The following is an 18,513-nucleotide window of genomic DNA, read 5'->3' on the forward strand; positions in this document are numbered from 1 at the left end:
TGCCGTGAAGTGTGGCTTGAACCTTGCATTGTCTCGTCTATAAGCTGTAGAAGCTGTAGTGAGTGGTATGCTATTAGGGGAGTGTGTATTGAGAACAGTACAGTCAATGTTCCGTCACCACCGATCTGCTCGAGGAAGAGTAAAATTACTCCACTAAAAAACAACTTGAGTGGGCGTAAACAAGCGGATCATGTCAAAATACATTTACACTACGGTTCCGCCAGCCATCAGAGACAGTGTTGTGGTTTTTTGCTGTTTGCTGTAGCTTGAAGTGGAACTAGTGTACACAGTGTATATTTTAATTTTAATTTTAATTTTAAAAGACGTGAACGATGAGAAAATGTGATACTTAATTAAGAACTGAATCAGGCTCTTTGATGACTGACACTGTTTAAACACACAGACAATGGAATTAGATGAACAATGTAAAAGTAGCTGTGTAAAAGGGCCATATGCAATCATTTTCCAATCTTATCCTACTACAATTAATTTTTCCCCACTTATAATGTTAGTCAAGGTTTCTCGCACCCAATAATCATAATTTAGTTTTAAAATGATTAGACTGTTAACATTATTTGACTGACTCTACTTACAGTACTTTGTTTCTGTACTTTTGATATTATATGTTATAGTTTGTATATAGATAATAATGAATATTATTGATATAATGATATTAATTATAATACATGATTAATAATAATTAATTTGAAATACGATTAAAGTAGAATAGTATTATTATAAGTGACCTAAATGACCTCTGGTATCAGTGTAGTTCATACTTCATCAGTGATGCTGAATACTGAGTAGGTTTGGTATGTATATTAAATGGGCGATCATATGTTGCTGTGCTCATGATACCATTATTATGATCTATATGATTTGTCAGAAAGTGTTGCCATCATTGCTGGTTATTGTAAAAAAAAAAAACTGTAGAGTCTTCACTAGAACTGGCTGAAAATATGCATGAGATTTACAATAGATTTGCCCGTGAGCAATGTGCAAAGTTAATATTTTCTATTTCCTCATAAATTATGCGGGAATCTGTAAAAATGAAATGATCCCTGATGAAATTGCATTTTTGATTTTCCTGACTAGATATTGTTCTAAGGCTTCAGGAGATGTGCATTAATTAATCAACAGGTTGTTTTTAATTAATTTCATTCGAGACAGGGTTTATTTTACTGTTTAATTCATGAATCACTTTATGTGATTTTGTGAAGGACCATCTTCATTTTCTCAAAATACGCTCTCAACCCTCTGCTCAGAAATTGCCCCTTTTCTGAGCCACATAAAAGACATCACTCATAACCCAGGTGTGCTATAAAAAGAGCAATCACGGTCTCTCTGATCACCACTCATGTACCCTCATGTCAATCATATTTTGTCTTTATGTTTCAATAAATTTCTGATGTGAGGTGGCTCAGTGGTTCCCACCCTTGTGGTTGACCTTGTTAGGCAGTCCCATAAATGCATAAAGAGCCACTTGATCTTCAACGATTCGTGTTCTCATGCTTGATGTTCAGTACAAAAGAGAAGCCATGTTAAGTAGCGCTTTAGATTTTGGAGATGCGTTGTGATGCTTCAGAAGTGTGCTATTTATATGAACACCCCCTGTGTGTGTCAACCCATTGCAGGATTTGTTTTAAGTCAGGCAGTAATCCACTGTATGTAAATACCCTTGTCTTTTGATGTTTCAATAGAATGCCAGATTGAAGTCTGCTGCTACAAATATTAAACAAAAGACAGATGTTTAGTTTGCAAAATGTTTCTAAATGTGGTCTGCATTCATTATTCCTGCATTAGATTAGAGTATGTTAAAGAGATAAGCTCTTGTCCGTAAGGATGACATTCACCTCCATTGCACCTGAACATCTACTGAGGTGAGGTTGGAGTTTCACTTTAGTGCACGGAGGTGGCAAATGTACCACAAAGTTGTTTACACTGATTTTATAATGCACATAGTCTGCAATCACTTACAGGAATAACAATAGCAGGCAACGGTGTTAAATGTGCTGGAAAGTTTTGATTGATTGTTGATTTTTGTGCATGGCCTACAGAAAATAACAAAAGGTGCTGTGAGACTGAACTTAAGTGCCAGTACATAAGCAAACTCCATAATGCAAGCATCTGGTGTTTTAATATAGTCCTCTGATATTAGTTTAGCCACAAAAATCATCTATTTTACCCACTTATTTTTGTTATTTGTTGTTAGGTGTTGCAATGCGGTTCCTAGGTTGTTCTAGGTGGTTGGCTTGGGTGTTGCTAGGTGGTTACCAGGTCATTCTTCTACAAAAGTTGGCTTCCGGAAGTAAAACTTTCTCCAAAAGAAAATTGATTTTAAAAGATAACTAATAAACCTTTAAAGACAGACCTATTGTGAGCTACAGGTTGTTATCCGTGGTATTTGCTTCTGCTTCCATTGTTTTTAAACCGTTAAGTTCACAATCTTTTACCTTTGTCTTTTTGTAAAAAAAAAAGAAAAAAAAAGCTTTTTTAGCTTAAAATCAAAGTTTGTAGTGTTGTTCACCTCATAGCTGATTGGCTTTGTTCATTGCAACTCTTTAACAAATACTATTTTAAAATCCCTGTGGGAAGAATGATTGCTCCACTGAAAAACGGGACAGGCACTGTTGCACTCTATTCCCTAGATATGGTTCTAGCCCCTCCTTCAATGCAAGTCTATGGGATTTGTTTCACCTGTTTTACTGTCTGCCAGGCACAACTCAGATTACTTCCGTAATAACTTCAGACATCTGCATGATTTCAAGAATCAATTATGTTCCCATAAACAGTGGAAGATGCATTATGTGCTGTAATTTAATACTAAGTCTTGTTCTATGTTCTGTTTGCCTTAGAAAGTACCACTAAAATCATGAGTTTTATTTGTTGTTTTTTTAATTAGCCTAACCTCAGATTTTGCATGTGGTCACATGCCCTTGAGAACAACCTCATTCTATTTTGAAATATTGAAAGGAACAGAGAGGTATGGGGGATTTCTCAGCTTGACACAAAGTTGTTGTTAAGTGGCTGCTTCCCCCCATGCAGAGATTAGATCTATCTGCTGTGTAAATGAGTTCACAGCTTCACACCACATCACTCGCTTTTGGTGTTTTTTTTTTTGTTTTTTTGGGGTGTTTTTTTTTGTTTTTCACATATGAGTTCTGTTGTTTAATTTAGCTCCCAAACACTTTCAAGTTGAAAAAAAAAAAGTTGCTAAAGCCAACTTGGACAACTTTTTTCATGTGAAAACTCCCTTGACTCCACTGTTATCTTGAGATCCAGGGGGTTGCTAATAAGTCTATAAAAACAAGAGCGTGCTTCGCATCAGTCCAGGTGCTCACAGAAGGATTTTCCCTGAAGAAGTACCCATTTCCTGATATAGAGCGAGCCGTTTTGGTCTAACCTTTCAGTGTTATTGTACTAAAGAAAATTAGGGTCACTTTCCCTTGCACATCCAACTAATCAAGCGATTCAGTTTTCATTACCTGTAAGCTAGCCACTTATTAAATACAATTACACAGCAATGTTTTCATGCTGTCTCACAGTGGGAGTGAGACAGAGGGATGTTATTATTTTTACATATCACAGACTTGTGTTTAGCGGTAACGTATTCTCACCTAAGATGAGTGAGAGACAGGCTATTTTCACAAGGCATCAGATCATTTGAATGGGCCGGGGTTCCCTGTTTCTCAGTCTAATGGGTTTGATGCAGTTGTGAAAAGCTCACGATCATTTCAGTAATAACACCAGACATACGTTTGTCGGCTTTGACTGATGAAGCCAATCGTTTATCATTTATTGGCCATCTCATTCTGGTTGACAAGTTTGATTGTTGACTTAATCATCCTTGGCTGATTTACTAGTCCTCCTCTGCATGCTGTTTTTCACAGAAATGACAGGCTCACATTTGACTCTACGATGAGTTTTATGGTAAACTGATTCCAATTAAAATGGAAGTGCTTTTCCTCTTCCCTGTGGTCATTTGGATTAGAGACCTTTTGAGAATATATATATATATATATATATATATATATATATATATATATATATATATATATATATATATATATATATATATATATATATATATATATATATATATATATATATATATTCTTGTTTTTTAAATCTGCAAGTTTCCATACTTCCAGAGCGTTAAAGAAATTAGATTTGAAATACAATCTGCCCCTGGTGAAAGTATTCCCATCTAAGATTTGTTGTAAATCAATATTTAATAAAGAGTATTAAAGAAGAGGAAGAAAATAAGGATGGCATCATGGGAGCTGAGTTCTGTTTTATGAGCATCATTTTCAAAGAAGAGCACCACAAATATTCACCCTCTCAAATTATGAATATACATATATCAATATGACAGCAACATGTGTACTGTGTATATATACATTTGTCTACCAATATATCTGTGTATATCTGTGAGGGACAAGAATCTCTCTGTATTAATAGAAAAATTATATGTATACAATAGAAAAATAGCTGGAAAGGACATTTCAATTTCCTGCATTATGGTTTCCCACATCAGTTTTTTAGTATACGTATATGTTGTTGAGTCATAAGAAAGGCAAAAACACTAAACACTTCTACTGTATCTCAAGTCAAGGTCCTCATGAAGGACATTACATTGAGTGTCACTCTAAATTATGTGATTTAATCAAATGTTTTTAAACAAGTTGAAAGCTATTATCCTGATGGATTATGATGTTTACTTTTGCTCCAGGATTATGCTGAGAAGGGGAAAACCTTGGCCAAAGCCCTGGAGGACCTCAAGGCCAACTTCTACTGTCAGCTGTGTGACAAACAGTATTACAAGCATCAGGAGTTTGACAACCACATCAACTCGTATGACCACGCTCACAAGCAGGTAATGGGCCTGTTGTCTGCCCCTTGAGACTTGCAATGCATAGCAATAATAGAATGTTTTAGAAGATGACAACAAATGGATTTTGTAGCACACGTGTACAGCACGAGACAAATGGCTTCCCCTTCGACAGTCAGTGGAGTGGTAGTGGTCTTATGGAGTTTTAATCTAGGAGGCCATAGATCAAACGCAGGCAGGACAATTGGAAGTCCTTGTGCTTTTTTGTTGTTTGTTCTAGTTGTTTATCTCAGGACAATGTTAAACCTCTTTCCCAGCATGCTGCATAAACAAATGACCTGTTTTTAAAGGGATAGTTCACCCAAAAATGAAAATTAGCCCATGATTTACTCACCCTCAAGTCATCCCAGTTGTATATGACATTCTTCTTTCAGACGAATACAGTCAGAGTTATATTAAAATTGTCCTGGCTCTTCCAAGCTTTATAATGGCAGTGAATGGGAAGTTCTGTTTTGAAGTCCTTAAAAGTGCATTTATCCATCATAAAAGTAATCTCTACGGCTCCGGGGGGTTAATAAAGGCCTTCTGAAGCAAAGTGAGGCGTTTGTGTAAGAAAAATATCCATAGGCCTATTTAAAACTTTATAAACTAAAATAACTAGCTTCCAGCGGATAGACATACGGCAAAAGAATAACCCCTCTTAGTTGGTGACTCTTAGTTATTTTAGTTTATAAAATTTTAAATATGGATATTTTTCTTACACAAACAAACTTATCATAACTTCAGTGCAGTTTCACACTCAGGTGTTGATTTAAGAACTGGCAGCATCCAAAAATAGCAGTGTAACCTTTAATAGCAAGTTAAAGCTTTAATTCCACCACTTGTCCTGCTGTTTGATATCGGCCCTGACCCCTGTATGCTCTGACTCACTCAGAAACTAAATGCATGGAGTCTCTGGGGCCTGCTGTGCTGTCAATAACAGGGCTCACTGAACTATTGACTGAACACCATCTACAAAACCTCCACCCATGACCTTGCTATTGAACACTGCAAAAGTATTTTATATGGATTATGAAGGAAAAAGCCACTCCCCCTCATTCTCTGATGCCACACTCGCTAGATTGTGTCATTCAGATGTTTGTCGCATGGCCTCCTATCTGCACAGTTCAAACTATTCTACTGCATAAGTACATGCTACAATTTAGCTCCCCAACGAATGAGGTTGATGGATGAATAGCACAATTTCCCTCTGGACCTGGCAGAGCATGTCTGCCGAGAATATAATGGAGTATGGGAGACTTACGGCCCCACAGGAAGCCCAGAGCAACAGAAAAGCCTGGTATTCCTGTCAGTGTGTGAATCATCACTGCCAAGCCTTCACTGTCTGCCTTTGACTGGTCTCAATGTTGCTTTTAATTAAGAATACATGTCCGGTCAAAAAATTACTGTGTTCAAATTTTCATTCATTCTCAAGTGGCCTGTCAGTCATGTCTGCCCCCACTGTACATGAAAGGATTTTGCAGGATATTTGCAGTACAGCTCTCTCACACCAGTCCTGCATCCGACTATAAATGATGTAACCGCATCCAGTCATGTGAAATACAGCCTACATGCATTAACGGCTCATTCCAGAGCTTCTCTCGCCAAATACATTAACAATCAATGAAGAAAAGCTCCTCTAAGCAATGCACCTGAGAGTCAAATAAATATAGCCCACGCCAACCTGTTTGCTATTTTCTGCAAGGCTGGCTGACGTGAACCAGCGCAGTGGATCAGGCCTGAGTTTGCCCATACTGTGCCAGCAGAGAGCGACAAGATAGGTGCTGAAAGATAGAGGGCAGGTGCATTAAGAGACCCTATCCTGATGGGATCAAACTAGTTACCCTGATGTGCCCACTCCACACTGAGCGGCCCTTTAACATGACAAAATTATATCTGATGTGACCGCCTCGCATTCCCCTGACTATGAGCCCCAGCCACGGTAAATGCAATCACTGAAGCCTTCTCAAATAGGAGAGGTTACAGCGCCACTGAACTGTGTATAACTGTGCAACCTGAGTAGAATGCGTAATGTTGGGCCAGATGACTCTTCTTGGCTGCCTGGAGAAACCATCGTTGTTTTTACTTTCAGCTATCACTAACACAAAATCTACCTTGCCCAAGTATAACGCATAGTCCATCCTGCTATATAAATGCTTTTCATAAGAGCTTGTCATCTGTCTTAAAGCTAAGCATCAACTATTAATGGATAATTGAAAGAAAGCTTTCAGGATTAATTGGATGTGATAACTGTTCTAGAGCTGGTTGTTGCTTGGAGACATCTAGTGCTTTCAAAAGGATTGTAGTTTTTAAGCACCCATAAATATCATATCCTTGTGAATTATTAATGGAAGTTAATTTATATTATCTAAGGAACTTAATGGGAGTGTACACTGCATGTGCAGATGTAATCCTAATCGATACATATTCCACTGCCTGGGATGTATTTACAGACCTAGCACCAGAACCTCCTGGCAGCTTCCATCAATCTTGCATTCAAAGCACAAAGCCTTTCAAACCAGGAAACAAATGCAAATTAGCATCACTGGGTTTTATCTAAAATAAATAGGACAATTTCATGGAGTTTAGCAACCTCATCCTCAGCTTCTTTTCATTTGCACAGAAAGTGGATTTGATGAAACATAACATTGGGGTGCAAACACCTTAATTACCTTCCTTCTCTCTTGAAGAGATTTTTAATCTTTTTTGTTGTGTATCACTCAATGTGTGATACACAGCGATACCCAGTCTTCATAATGAAAGGTTGTTAAAGCATGGAAAGAAGATTCATGGTCTCAGAGAGGATTATTATTCAAATAGCTTTTGTTGCTTGGCGTAGTTGACATACAGAGATAGGTGAATGAATGAGAGATTCTTTGTCCCCCTCAGAGGCTGAAGGAACTGAAGCAGAGAGAGTTTGCCCGCAACGTGGCCTCCAAATCCAGGAAGGATGAGAGGAAACAGGAGAGAGCTCTCAGACGCCTACATGAGCTTGCTGAACAACGCAGAGAGGTGCAATGGTGGGGGACGTTTTGTAAAATTTTCATTTCCATATTTATATACAATGTGCCATTGTATACATATATAGAATTGGGTCTAAAAGTCAAGAAAATTTGCTCTTTGTCTTCAGAAACATTCTTTAAAACATGGAAATAAAGAGAATAATATTGAAAAGTTAAGTAAAGATGAAAAGATTCTGCACTATTTTAGTCGCTAATCAAATAAGCAATTTTGTCACATTGATCATGTTCACTCCTTTGTATAAATAGTCAGGTGTTTTTGCTTCCATTGAAGCACAAGAAGTACAAAAAGTCATTTTAGATACCATGGCACAATCATCATGTTTCCCTGTAGAGCCCAATCTATCACCCACTTTTTTGGTTAGTTAAAATTGAAAATGAACCTGACACATGCATTTCATGTTTTTTTCTGTTATTTTCTTCCTCTCTGTTCTGATGCAGTGCCCCAGGAAGTGGCCCTATGTTTAAGTCTACTACGGTGGCAGTGGAGGGTTCTATCAGGGAGTCCTGCTGTGATGATTCCCAAGAAGAGAACCACAGCTGTGCAGATCAAGATTCAGGGGGTCAGATCCATTCCAACAGTTGTGGCTTAGCTAGTAAGCCGTCACAGTGGCCGTACAATGGGAGGGCCAAAAAGCAAACTTTCAGACGCAAAATTGCATTCTCTTTTTCCTTTCCAAAGAAAGCGTCTGTTAAGCTTGAGTCATCAGCGGCAGTTTTCTGTGAGAGCATGGAGGAGGGACCGATGGAGCGGAGCTGCAGACAAAGACTCAGAGCACCCCCTGTCGAGCTTGACCTCCCCGGCTCCCCCATGGATGAAAAAGTACAAAATTGTGAGGAGGCAATTTACAGCACTGGCACACTGCAGGGCAAGCACTTCCAAGAAAGTGACAGCACCGGAAGTCAGGGGTCATCAGATATGCCTGTGGCGAGGGAGAGTCCCTCATCAACGGCCTCAGATTTGTGTGCTTTGCTCGTTTACTCAGAGGATGTGCCCAGTCCCGCAGTCTCCCTCATAAACACTTCCCCCTTTCGTTTAAACAGTGCTGATATTGTTCTTGACTCTGAGGACTCTGTTGAGAGCATTGCTGAAAGTAAACCTGAGACCTCTGAGGATGTGACAGTAGAGGAGAACAGCATTACAGAGGAGGGGCACTCAACCATCATTGAGCCTCCGGAAAAGACTTTCTCAGATGTGTCACCTAAGAACGATTCTGCTCAAAAACAAGAACAAATGGAGGATGCAACTGTAAAGACACTTTCCCCTTTCACGAAACCCAGCCAGCCTTTTTTCTCTGTCCTAAGCAGAGATGGTAATACCATCTTCCAGTGGCCCTCTGAGATGGTGACCTTCACAAGGACAGAGCCATCCCTGTCTTTCAGTTGCAACCCCCTCCATTTTGACTTCAAGAGGTCACGAATTAGAAGGTCTGCTGACACTCAGGAGATGACTGAGCCCAAAACTGATGAGGAATTATCTGTCTGCTCAGGTTTAAAATCCTGCCACTCTGAGAAGCACATTGAGGAATCCACAGCCAGCCCCAGAAGCAGTCCCAGCCAAGGACCTGAAGGCAAGGTCAGAAAGTGTTATCAGTATTCAAGTGATACAGAGAGTTGTGTCAGGCTGAAAACACATGACAGGTGTAGACATTCCAAAGATTGGATTCACGCTAGTAAGAGGGCGGAAAAGAAATTGCGGACAAGGGATCGACGTCATTACAGGAGCCACAGCAAAAGGAAGAGAAGGAGGCGGAAGAGGAGAAGAGAACGATACAGGGAGACAGAGAGCTATATGGTGAAATCTAAGAAATTCCACAGACGACCTGAGTGTGTGGAAGGACTTGATAGCCAATTTAGAGGCACCACTTCACAGCAAGTGCATCCATTAGAGAAGTCAAAGCAATCAGCTCAAAATCAGACTGAGGACAGCAGCACAGCCCCCGTAGTTGAGGAAGGGGTGGGAGGCAGGAGGCAGGAGGCAGCAGCCGAGGTAAACGGCTCAGCGGGCTGCATCATTCTCTCTGATGAGTTCTGTGCTGATGGTGAAAAGGTGCTTAGGAACAGCAGGGAAAAGCCTGACAATCCAACTGCAGGGGAGCTAACGACCACAGGACAGTGTTCTCGCAGCCAGGATGCATCTCACTCTCAGAGATCCAGTGCAGCCGAAGGGTGCCGAGAGGAGACACCTTCATCCCCAGAGACTAACAGAGATGGTCCATGTGAAGGACAAAGTTCGAAAAGACGGCGAACGGATTCTCTAAGTGATGGAGATGAGTCTTACGACCCCTGTCAGACGCCAGCAGGGATTTCTGATGGGTGCACAGAACTTACCGGTTGCGAGTATGGAATTAGGAGGAATAGAAAGAGGCGGTCACATGTCCAAGATCAAACCCCATGCCTTGCAAATGAATGTCCCGTTGTGAAAAACAGTGTTCTAGAAGAACAGGACAAGGCTGTGGAGGAGTCAAGCATGAAATGCCTTGTTTTAAAAGGCGTGTGTGACAGCTCGAATGGGTCAGCCCAAATCTCATGCAGTATTGATGATGTAGAGAGCAGTGCGGTTGATCCACAGACATTTACTTCCATTAGCAGTGCCCTGGGTCATACTGTGGTGGAGAGCAGTGACTGGCAACGGAGCTCCTCCTCTCAGATCAATTCTTCATGCACCAAGGGCAGTCTAACTCTACTGGAGACAGATTCAAAGTTCTCGAAAGAGCCAACAAAGGAGAATAGTAACATCCTCAGTAGCGAGTCTAAAGCAGCACAAACCCCCTTAAAGAACTGTAACAAGTATTCAGCGGCTGCTCAGGCCTGCCTGCTCGATGTGAGAGAGTTAGCCCTGCAGAGGACTGAAAAAGCCACTCACGACAAATCATGTCAGCACAGCATTCAAACACCGCCGCAGAGATTTCACCAAGGCATTCAGGCTGAGGAGAAGTTGAGCAGGGAGTGCTTCCACACCACCAGCAGCCTGTTTCAACCATCTACATCTTTTCAGTCCCCCTCAGAAAGCATGGAGAGACACTGCCTCCTGCAGATCCAGAGCCACGGACAGGTGCTACACCAGCAGGTGTTCCCCACCAAGCTCAAATCTGTCCTAACCAGGCCACATATGCCCATGTCATCTGCTGTCCTCCATCCTGTTCACCTGCCATCCTCCTTGCCTTCTGGCTCCATCACAATACGCCACACCATACTACAGCACCACACTGCTTTCCTGCCCCCACAACCCCCTATATACCCCCAGGTAGTGCCTGTTTCTCGACTCCCCCTTGGGCCGGAGATCTGTCGGCCCTCTGCACCTACCTTTGTGACCCCGTCGCAGGTATCGGTAGTGGCGCCCCCTAGTATTCACCCAATGACTGTGACGTTTCATGCCCTGCCACGACCTGCCATGTTTCCGCCCATGTTGCCCCCTCATCACGCTGTCATTCCCCTTCAGCCTCTCTTCTAGCTCTACAGCTATTTCTGTGTAACAAAATGTGTTTTGTACTGCAGTAGTGAGAGAAACATCTGCAGCACTGCTCCCTTAGTTTAGAAGTTTTCCTTGGGTAACATACAAAATAGTTTTCTTTGCAGTTTGGAAAGGATGCTGTTTCTGTGCCATGTTGTCAGTAGAGATTCTTGCAGAAAAGAACTGCATAATACTTTTATTAGGAAATATATAACTCCCCTACCTGATTAAGTCCGATACCTGCTTTATTAGGATTTGTTGTTAAGAAGATTTTAACAGATTTTAATCTCCTCAAAGACCATCGTTTCATTGGATCAAGAGCAGCATGATCATTCGATACACAGTTTAGGTGCACATCTTTGTAGAAATAAATGATAAAATATTATAAATTCATATATGTACGCTTTAGTCTATATAACTTAGAGATAATAATACTCTTATAATTATAATAATATATACAATAACAATAGAATATATGATGGTTGATTATCTGTAGTGATATGAATACAAGAAGTCTTAAAGGGTCTAAGTGTTATTATGTGCAGTTTACAGAGCTCCATAGTAAACCTGCAGAGAATTTATGTAACACAGCATTTAAAATGAATCTCACTGGCACTAGTGTACAATAGTAATTACTACTTTAAATATAATGCTGCTGTGCCTGTCGAAGGCTAGCGGAATGCAGCAAAAATAGCGCTATGCACCATGTGCTACGACAGCATCGTGTTTAACACATACATAATGCTCATTTTTATGAGTAGTTTTTATGCAAATCAAAAAGCCCATAGCATGTAGTGGGGAAACTGAATGTGACTGTCGAAAGCTGAACGGATATGGGCCAATTATATTTCTTATTTTGCTAATCAACCTCAGTGCAGTGAACAACCTCAACAAACACAGAATTATGGTTAAGTTCAGGCTACAGAATGTGTTATGTGTGGTTTAATATGCTGTTGCCTAAATTTTTTTGGAAAAGAAGCACAAAAATTACCAAGTGCAAATCCATACATGGGTGTTTCCTGTATCCCTCATATTGTAACCTGCTTGGATTAGGAGGACATAGGATAGATCTATCTGTAGAACATGAAGTTCCCTGCCCTGTAGCAGTTATTGGAATTTTTTTTTTTTTACATATCCAAAAACAGTCAAATAGCCTGCCATGTGAAGTTAATGTTAACATTAATAGTTATTCAAAATAAGCATATACGACTAAGGCAATTCCCCTTCCCAATTAATTTATATTTTTGGTTTGATTTACATATTACATGTAGAAAAAAAAACATTACAAGCCTTAGTGATAAAATGCTGGTAATATGATTAATTCTAACAAATATTTAACAGAAATTTATTGAAATCCTGCTTCAGGGTAACTCCAAAACAGAAGTTTGGTTTTGTTAGCAAAGCATTACATTTCTCCTGCTTGCATCAGATGAAAGAAGAGACTAAACTCAAGAGAAGGATTCATTTACTTATTTAAAATACTAACTTCTAAGATACTTGAATCCAAAAGCAAGTCAAGTTAGCTAGAGAAGAACAGTTAAAATTCTCCATCTTTGAATTCTCACAATCCTTTCATTTTCAAAGGAGATGTGTTGAACTGGAATTAATGACTTAGTTTTATGGATTTTGCAAATAGCCATATGGAAAGTAGACTGTGCTTAATTCTTGATAATTATGCTCAACCATATGTTTTTTATTAGATATCTTTTTTTAAAAAACAGAAAAAAATAATAAATAACAAGCTATACAGCTTCACAATGATATTGCACCACTGCTAGTGAACAGGACTCAAGGTTATTTCAAATGAAACAATAATACATATTAACAGTTAATAGCTGTATTCAATGCCTAATGAGTGAATAATAATGATGAATCTGTTAACGTGACGTAGATGGGTTCTATTAGAAATGTCCCAGTGGAGGAATTTAAGCAGAGCTTCAGTCTATTTTTTTTCCGGAATATCCTAAAATCATGTAATTTCATTACTTAATATACATATTTGCATTGATATGAGGTGGTAACTGAAAATAAAAAGTGGTGTAGATAAAGAGAGAGACTGGTGTTTTTGTAACATCTGCTCAGCAAAGCCCTGAATACTACCAGATTGCCCCTTCTTAATTCATGTTGATTCTTGAATCCTAAACACATGGAAATTGTGTAAATGCACAATGTTACCGTTTTTGTTTCCCACCCCCCGCAGTCGAACGTACATGCTTTGGAAAATTGTATATGCTGTAAATCAGTACTATTTATAAATCATGTAATATGTAATGTACATGTACATATGTTTTATGTTTTTATTGTGCCAGGTACCCTGTATGTATGAATTATTTAGATAAGATAAAACAACTATGTTTTTTACGCCACTTTGCCAACTGAATGATGCTAAAGTACTATATAATAAAACAAAGAAACAAGCACTTGCTTTCATGTGTGTCCATTTAAGATTTGTTTTTGGGTTCACCACACAACAGAAAAAGTCCACAGTATATGACAACAAACACACTGGAAATGCATGCTTTTTGAAGCCAGGGAAAATCCAGGGTTTTTGTCACTGCTAGGAAAGAACTGTTAAATATTTCATCTTAAGGTCTCACACAAGTGATGCAGAGGTTATTGAGCGAGACAGCCTTGGTCATTTTCTAGCAACTTTGAGGCAGTGTTAGACCATCGGAAGCTTGAGCTTTTACTACGCGAAGCTTAAAATTCACACTTCAGTCGGCAGCTTCCTGCAGCAGCTCTCTGAGAGAATGACATCATTATGCAGAATTATTCTGCCATCCTGTATGAGACTGATTAGCTCAGATGTTCCGCTGTTATTTCCCCTCCAGTCCTTGAGTCACATCTCTCCAAGGCTCCTCTGTTGTTAGACAGCATTACCTTCTTTCTGCTCAGCTACAATCGCAGGCTCTCTGAGCCATTGTGTGTGCCGACCTTTTTTACTCTAAACAGCACTTGGTAGATTTCCTCATACTTTGTGACTCATAGGCCCAGTCACAGCACTCCCTTGTGCCATTTTGTTTCCTTGGAACGGATGCAAACGATTTCTGCACCCGCTACCTCTATCCCACAGAGCTAAAACATGGTCTTCCTGCTGTCCACACTACAGTTTAAGCACCTCTCCCTGAACCTGGACGACCTGGTTGATGGCTGCCGGGCTCGTGTACTTGTGAGAAATGAGCTGAACAACTGCCGTTCATACTTATTTCCTTTTACATACATTGACACGCAGCATTTGCATAAAGCCTTTGTTATATAAAAGCGCCAAATTGTAACATTTTGCAATCTCGAACGTTGTGTTTCCTCGGAGCGTATCTTGCCTGCAGACTTATGGACCATCTCTTTACAAACACCCACGTACGGCACTGCCTCTCACAGCCAGGGATAAACAAATGCCTGGCTACCCTCAGACAAAAGGATTCTCTGCAATCTCGAGCATTGTACCGGTCTAATCATGGTTTCCTATTCATCAGAATCGGAGCATTATCATAGTCATCTTGTTTGTTCGTTGATCAGAGTCTCACGTTCAGAGGATGGATCCTATATTGGGGATGCCAATTAACAATCTAGGCATCTCATTTGTGTTGTCTCGTTATCCTTTTTGTTTGTTGTCTTTCTTTTTATTTCCCTCGCAAGGTCAAGGAAATACACAAGAGAGTGATGCAGGGAACTGCAAAACACACAGGCACACGCAGGACTGTCAAGCTGTTAAATAAAGTTTAATTAACGCTTCCATTCTCTTAGAGCAGGTTTTTATTACTAAACGAAGATGAGCTCCTGGATAATTCACCCTCATTATTATAGAATGAAAGGATAGTCTGTGTGGCTCTGAATGGCAAGAGAAGCATCTGAATCAGGGACTATAAACTATTAAATCTGGCTTCAGATTTTATTAGACACCGTCTGTGGTGTGTATTAAAGTCTGACCTCAAGTGAAGCTCTTTGTAGCTTTTCTTCATAGGGACTGCCTGGGACTCTTAAAGTGTTCCTGTTACAGCGAATCTCACAGTAAGTCAAATAAATTGTCAAGAAAGTTATTGCTAACCTCAATAAGAGCAGATTTGACAGTAGCAAGCTTACAAATTTTATTGCCTGAAGTCTCTACATGAAAAATTAATAGCGTGTAAAGAAATATCAAATGCTATAAACATCTAAACACATTCAAGAATCAGGGTTCCAGGCTAATGAATATGAAACCAATAAGCCATGACAGGTCATTCATTTTACCACGGCTAAAACATGTTCTTAGACAGAACATGAACTGGATTGCCTAATGCCCCTTTACCCACGCAAAATCACTGACTTGTGTTCAGTAAAGAGTTACATTTATGATTAGTAATTATAGGAGTAAAAAATAATATACAGCACTGCATAGATTGTAGAATAAATGTACAGTAGGCTGGATACATATTAGATGTTGTAAGGTCTGTGCTAACATGAGATAAAAATGTAAAATGTTTTAACTATCCGTTAACTGTCAAGTGAAGTCACCTTTATTTATATAGCGTGTTTTACAAAACATATTGTTTCAAAGCAGCTTTACAGTGATAACAGGAAAATAATGACAAAATTTGTTTCGGCTGTAAAGTCGCTCTGGAGAAAGCAGTGATGTTATCGTCCAACTCAGCTCAATTCTAATACAATGGCGTCAATGCAGCCAGATCAGTAATATAGTTGAATATTTAGGCCCGGTTTCACAAACAGGACTTAGGCTAAACTAGGATTAGGCATTAGTTCAATTAGTACATTTAAGTAACTTTTATAAATGTGCCCTAAAAAAAAAACATTTCCGGTGTGTATCTTAAGACAAAACAATGGCACTGACATATTTTAAGATACATCAGTGCAAGTTTCTTTCAGTTAACACAACTCAAAAATGCATTTTAGTCTAGGACTAGCTTAAGCCTTGTCTGTGAAACTGGGGGTAAGTGTCCCCAACTAAGTAAGCCATGGGCAACAGAGGTGATGGTGGCAAGGAACCAAAACTCCATCAGGTGAAAGAATGGAGAAAAAAAATAGTTACAATCATTTAACTGGTTTGAATAATAGAAATTGATCATGTGTATGCCATAGTAAAGAGATGTGTTTTTAGTCTAGATTTAAACTAACAGAGTGTGTCTGTATCCCGAACAATGCTAAGAAGACTGTTCCAAAGTTTATGTGCTAAATAGGAAAAGGATCTGCCGCCAGCAGTTGATTTTGATATTCTGGGTATTATCAACTGGCCAGAATTTTGAGACCTCAATACATGTGAAGTATAGAGTATAATGCATTAAGAGCTCGCTCTAGTACTGGGGAGCTAAACCATTTAGTGCTTTGTAAGTAATAAGCAAGATTTTAAAATCTATTAAATGTTTAATAGGGAGCCAATGCAGTGTTAAGAGAACCGGGCCAATATGGTCATACTTCCTGATAGTACACTGAAAAAAATGATTCGTTGAATTTACTAAATTTTTTTATCGTAAGTGGTTGCAATCAATTTATTTTAGCTCAATTTAAACAAAAACACATGCAATTCCCATAAAACCAATTCATTTTTTTAATTAAAATCAAAAAACTAAATTTAAATTATTTAAACAAACACAAATTAATTATGCTTAATTTAATCGGGCCATAATAATTTTTTTCATTGTAAGAACTCTAGCTGCTGCGTTTTGGACCAGCTGGAGTTTGTTTATTAAGCGTGCAGGGCAACCACCCAGTAAAGCATTACAATAATCTAATCTTAACTGTTCAGCATTTTGCATTTTGCAATAAGCCATGAATAATATCAAGAATAATATATAATAATTTGTTTCATAATTTGTCATGCAGCAAAAAGACAATGGACAATGACTGTAAATGCTTTTGCAATTTATATAAAGTGTCCCCTTATAGTAATCAAATTGAACCCTGTACACTATTAACCCTTTAACCAACCCTTAAAGGGATAGTTCACCCAAAAAAGCAAATTAGCCCATGATAGCGAAGTGAGGCATTTGTGTAAGAAAAATATCCATATCCCTAACTTCCGCTAACTGTTTTATGCACATTCACGAGAGACTGGTGTTCCAGCGTATGACGTAGGACGCAGCCGTAGTGTAAGTTCTTGTGATGAAGTGGAAGCGTAGAGGATGGAGCAAAACTCTCAAGAACTATAGCATACTCTCACAGGAGCGTCCTACGTCATACGCTGGAACGCCAGTCTCTCGTGAACACGCGTACGACAGTTAGCGTATAAAGAAATATAAAATACTGTAAAGTTTTACATTTTAAATATTCAAACATAAACATTAACAATAAACACTCAAATGTACACTGTACAAATTGCCAGGAATTTACAGGATTAAAGAGTATTATTTTACAATAAATTACTGTAGTCAGAAATGCACAGTGAAATGAATGCATGCTGGGTCATTTTCTTACAATCACTGTTAATCAACAGCAAAATTATGCTGACATCACAATCTGCTCTTGTTTTACTGTGAAGAATTCACATTAGAAAATTGTCTTTAGCCATGCCACTGTAAGAAATTATATTGTTTAGTACTGTGATTGTTTTGATGACAATGACAAGCTACAACATAAAATAAGCTAATTGGCAAATTTTAAGTTAGTCAAACTAACTATTATTAGCGTATTTCTGCATAAAGATTTACCAATATCTTATTTCAAATTCATAATTGTTTGTAGATTAATATTTTACAATAGTAAAGCAGCTGCTGAGATTTAACTTTGAAAGATGTGATTTTTCTTCCATCACCTAATGATGCGCAGACATCAATATTCGACATACAAAACACAACAATGGTGACACTCAACAAATGATAATAATAAAAAAGATCAATTCTGAACATTACAAAATAAATAAACAACACAAACTGCTAAAAGTGAACCAAAAATACGTTCAGCAGCACAGATAAAACCAACAAGAATCAAGAAACTCCATAGCATAATCTATTATTGCCGCACTACATGCTGGGTAGTACCTTCATAGTACATATGCAATGTAGAATACAGTATGATATTGTAGATTTTTACCAAAACATTTTTTAGATATGCAGTTAGATACAAGAGAAGCCCTACTGTGGAATACTGTGAAAGTAATCATTATAATTATTATTAACCTGGAATATGCTGTAATTTCATTTTAAGAAGTGCGTGCTCATATGAATTGAAAGTTTAATGAC

At 38.7% G+C, this 18,513-nt stretch overlaps 1 protein-coding gene across 1 annotated transcript in view; it reads left to right on the forward strand.

The window, feature by feature from the left end:
* The window catches only part of znf804a (zinc finger protein 804A), a gene marked incomplete at both ends in the record, with an annotated part of 64,398 nt that extends 53,054 nt beyond the window's left edge, over nucleotides 1-11,344 (forward strand). The window contains 3 exons of the mRNA XM_079821114.1: nucleotides 4,733-4,876; nucleotides 7,760-7,890; nucleotides 8,332-11,344. Of these exons, the coding sequence (XP_079677240.1) occupies nucleotides 4,733-4,876; nucleotides 7,760-7,890; nucleotides 8,332-11,344 (3,288 nt within the window). The remainder of the gene's footprint in view (nucleotides 1-4,732; nucleotides 4,877-7,759; nucleotides 7,891-8,331) is intronic.
* Nucleotides 11,345-18,513: the final 7,169 nt, after the last annotated feature.

The sequence above is a fragment of the Gobio gobio genome (assembly GCF_949357685.1).
Source record: "Gobio gobio genome assembly, chromosome: 7".
In the NCBI taxonomy this organism is placed as follows: Eukaryota; Metazoa; Chordata; class Actinopteri; order Cypriniformes; family Gobionidae; genus Gobio; species Gobio gobio.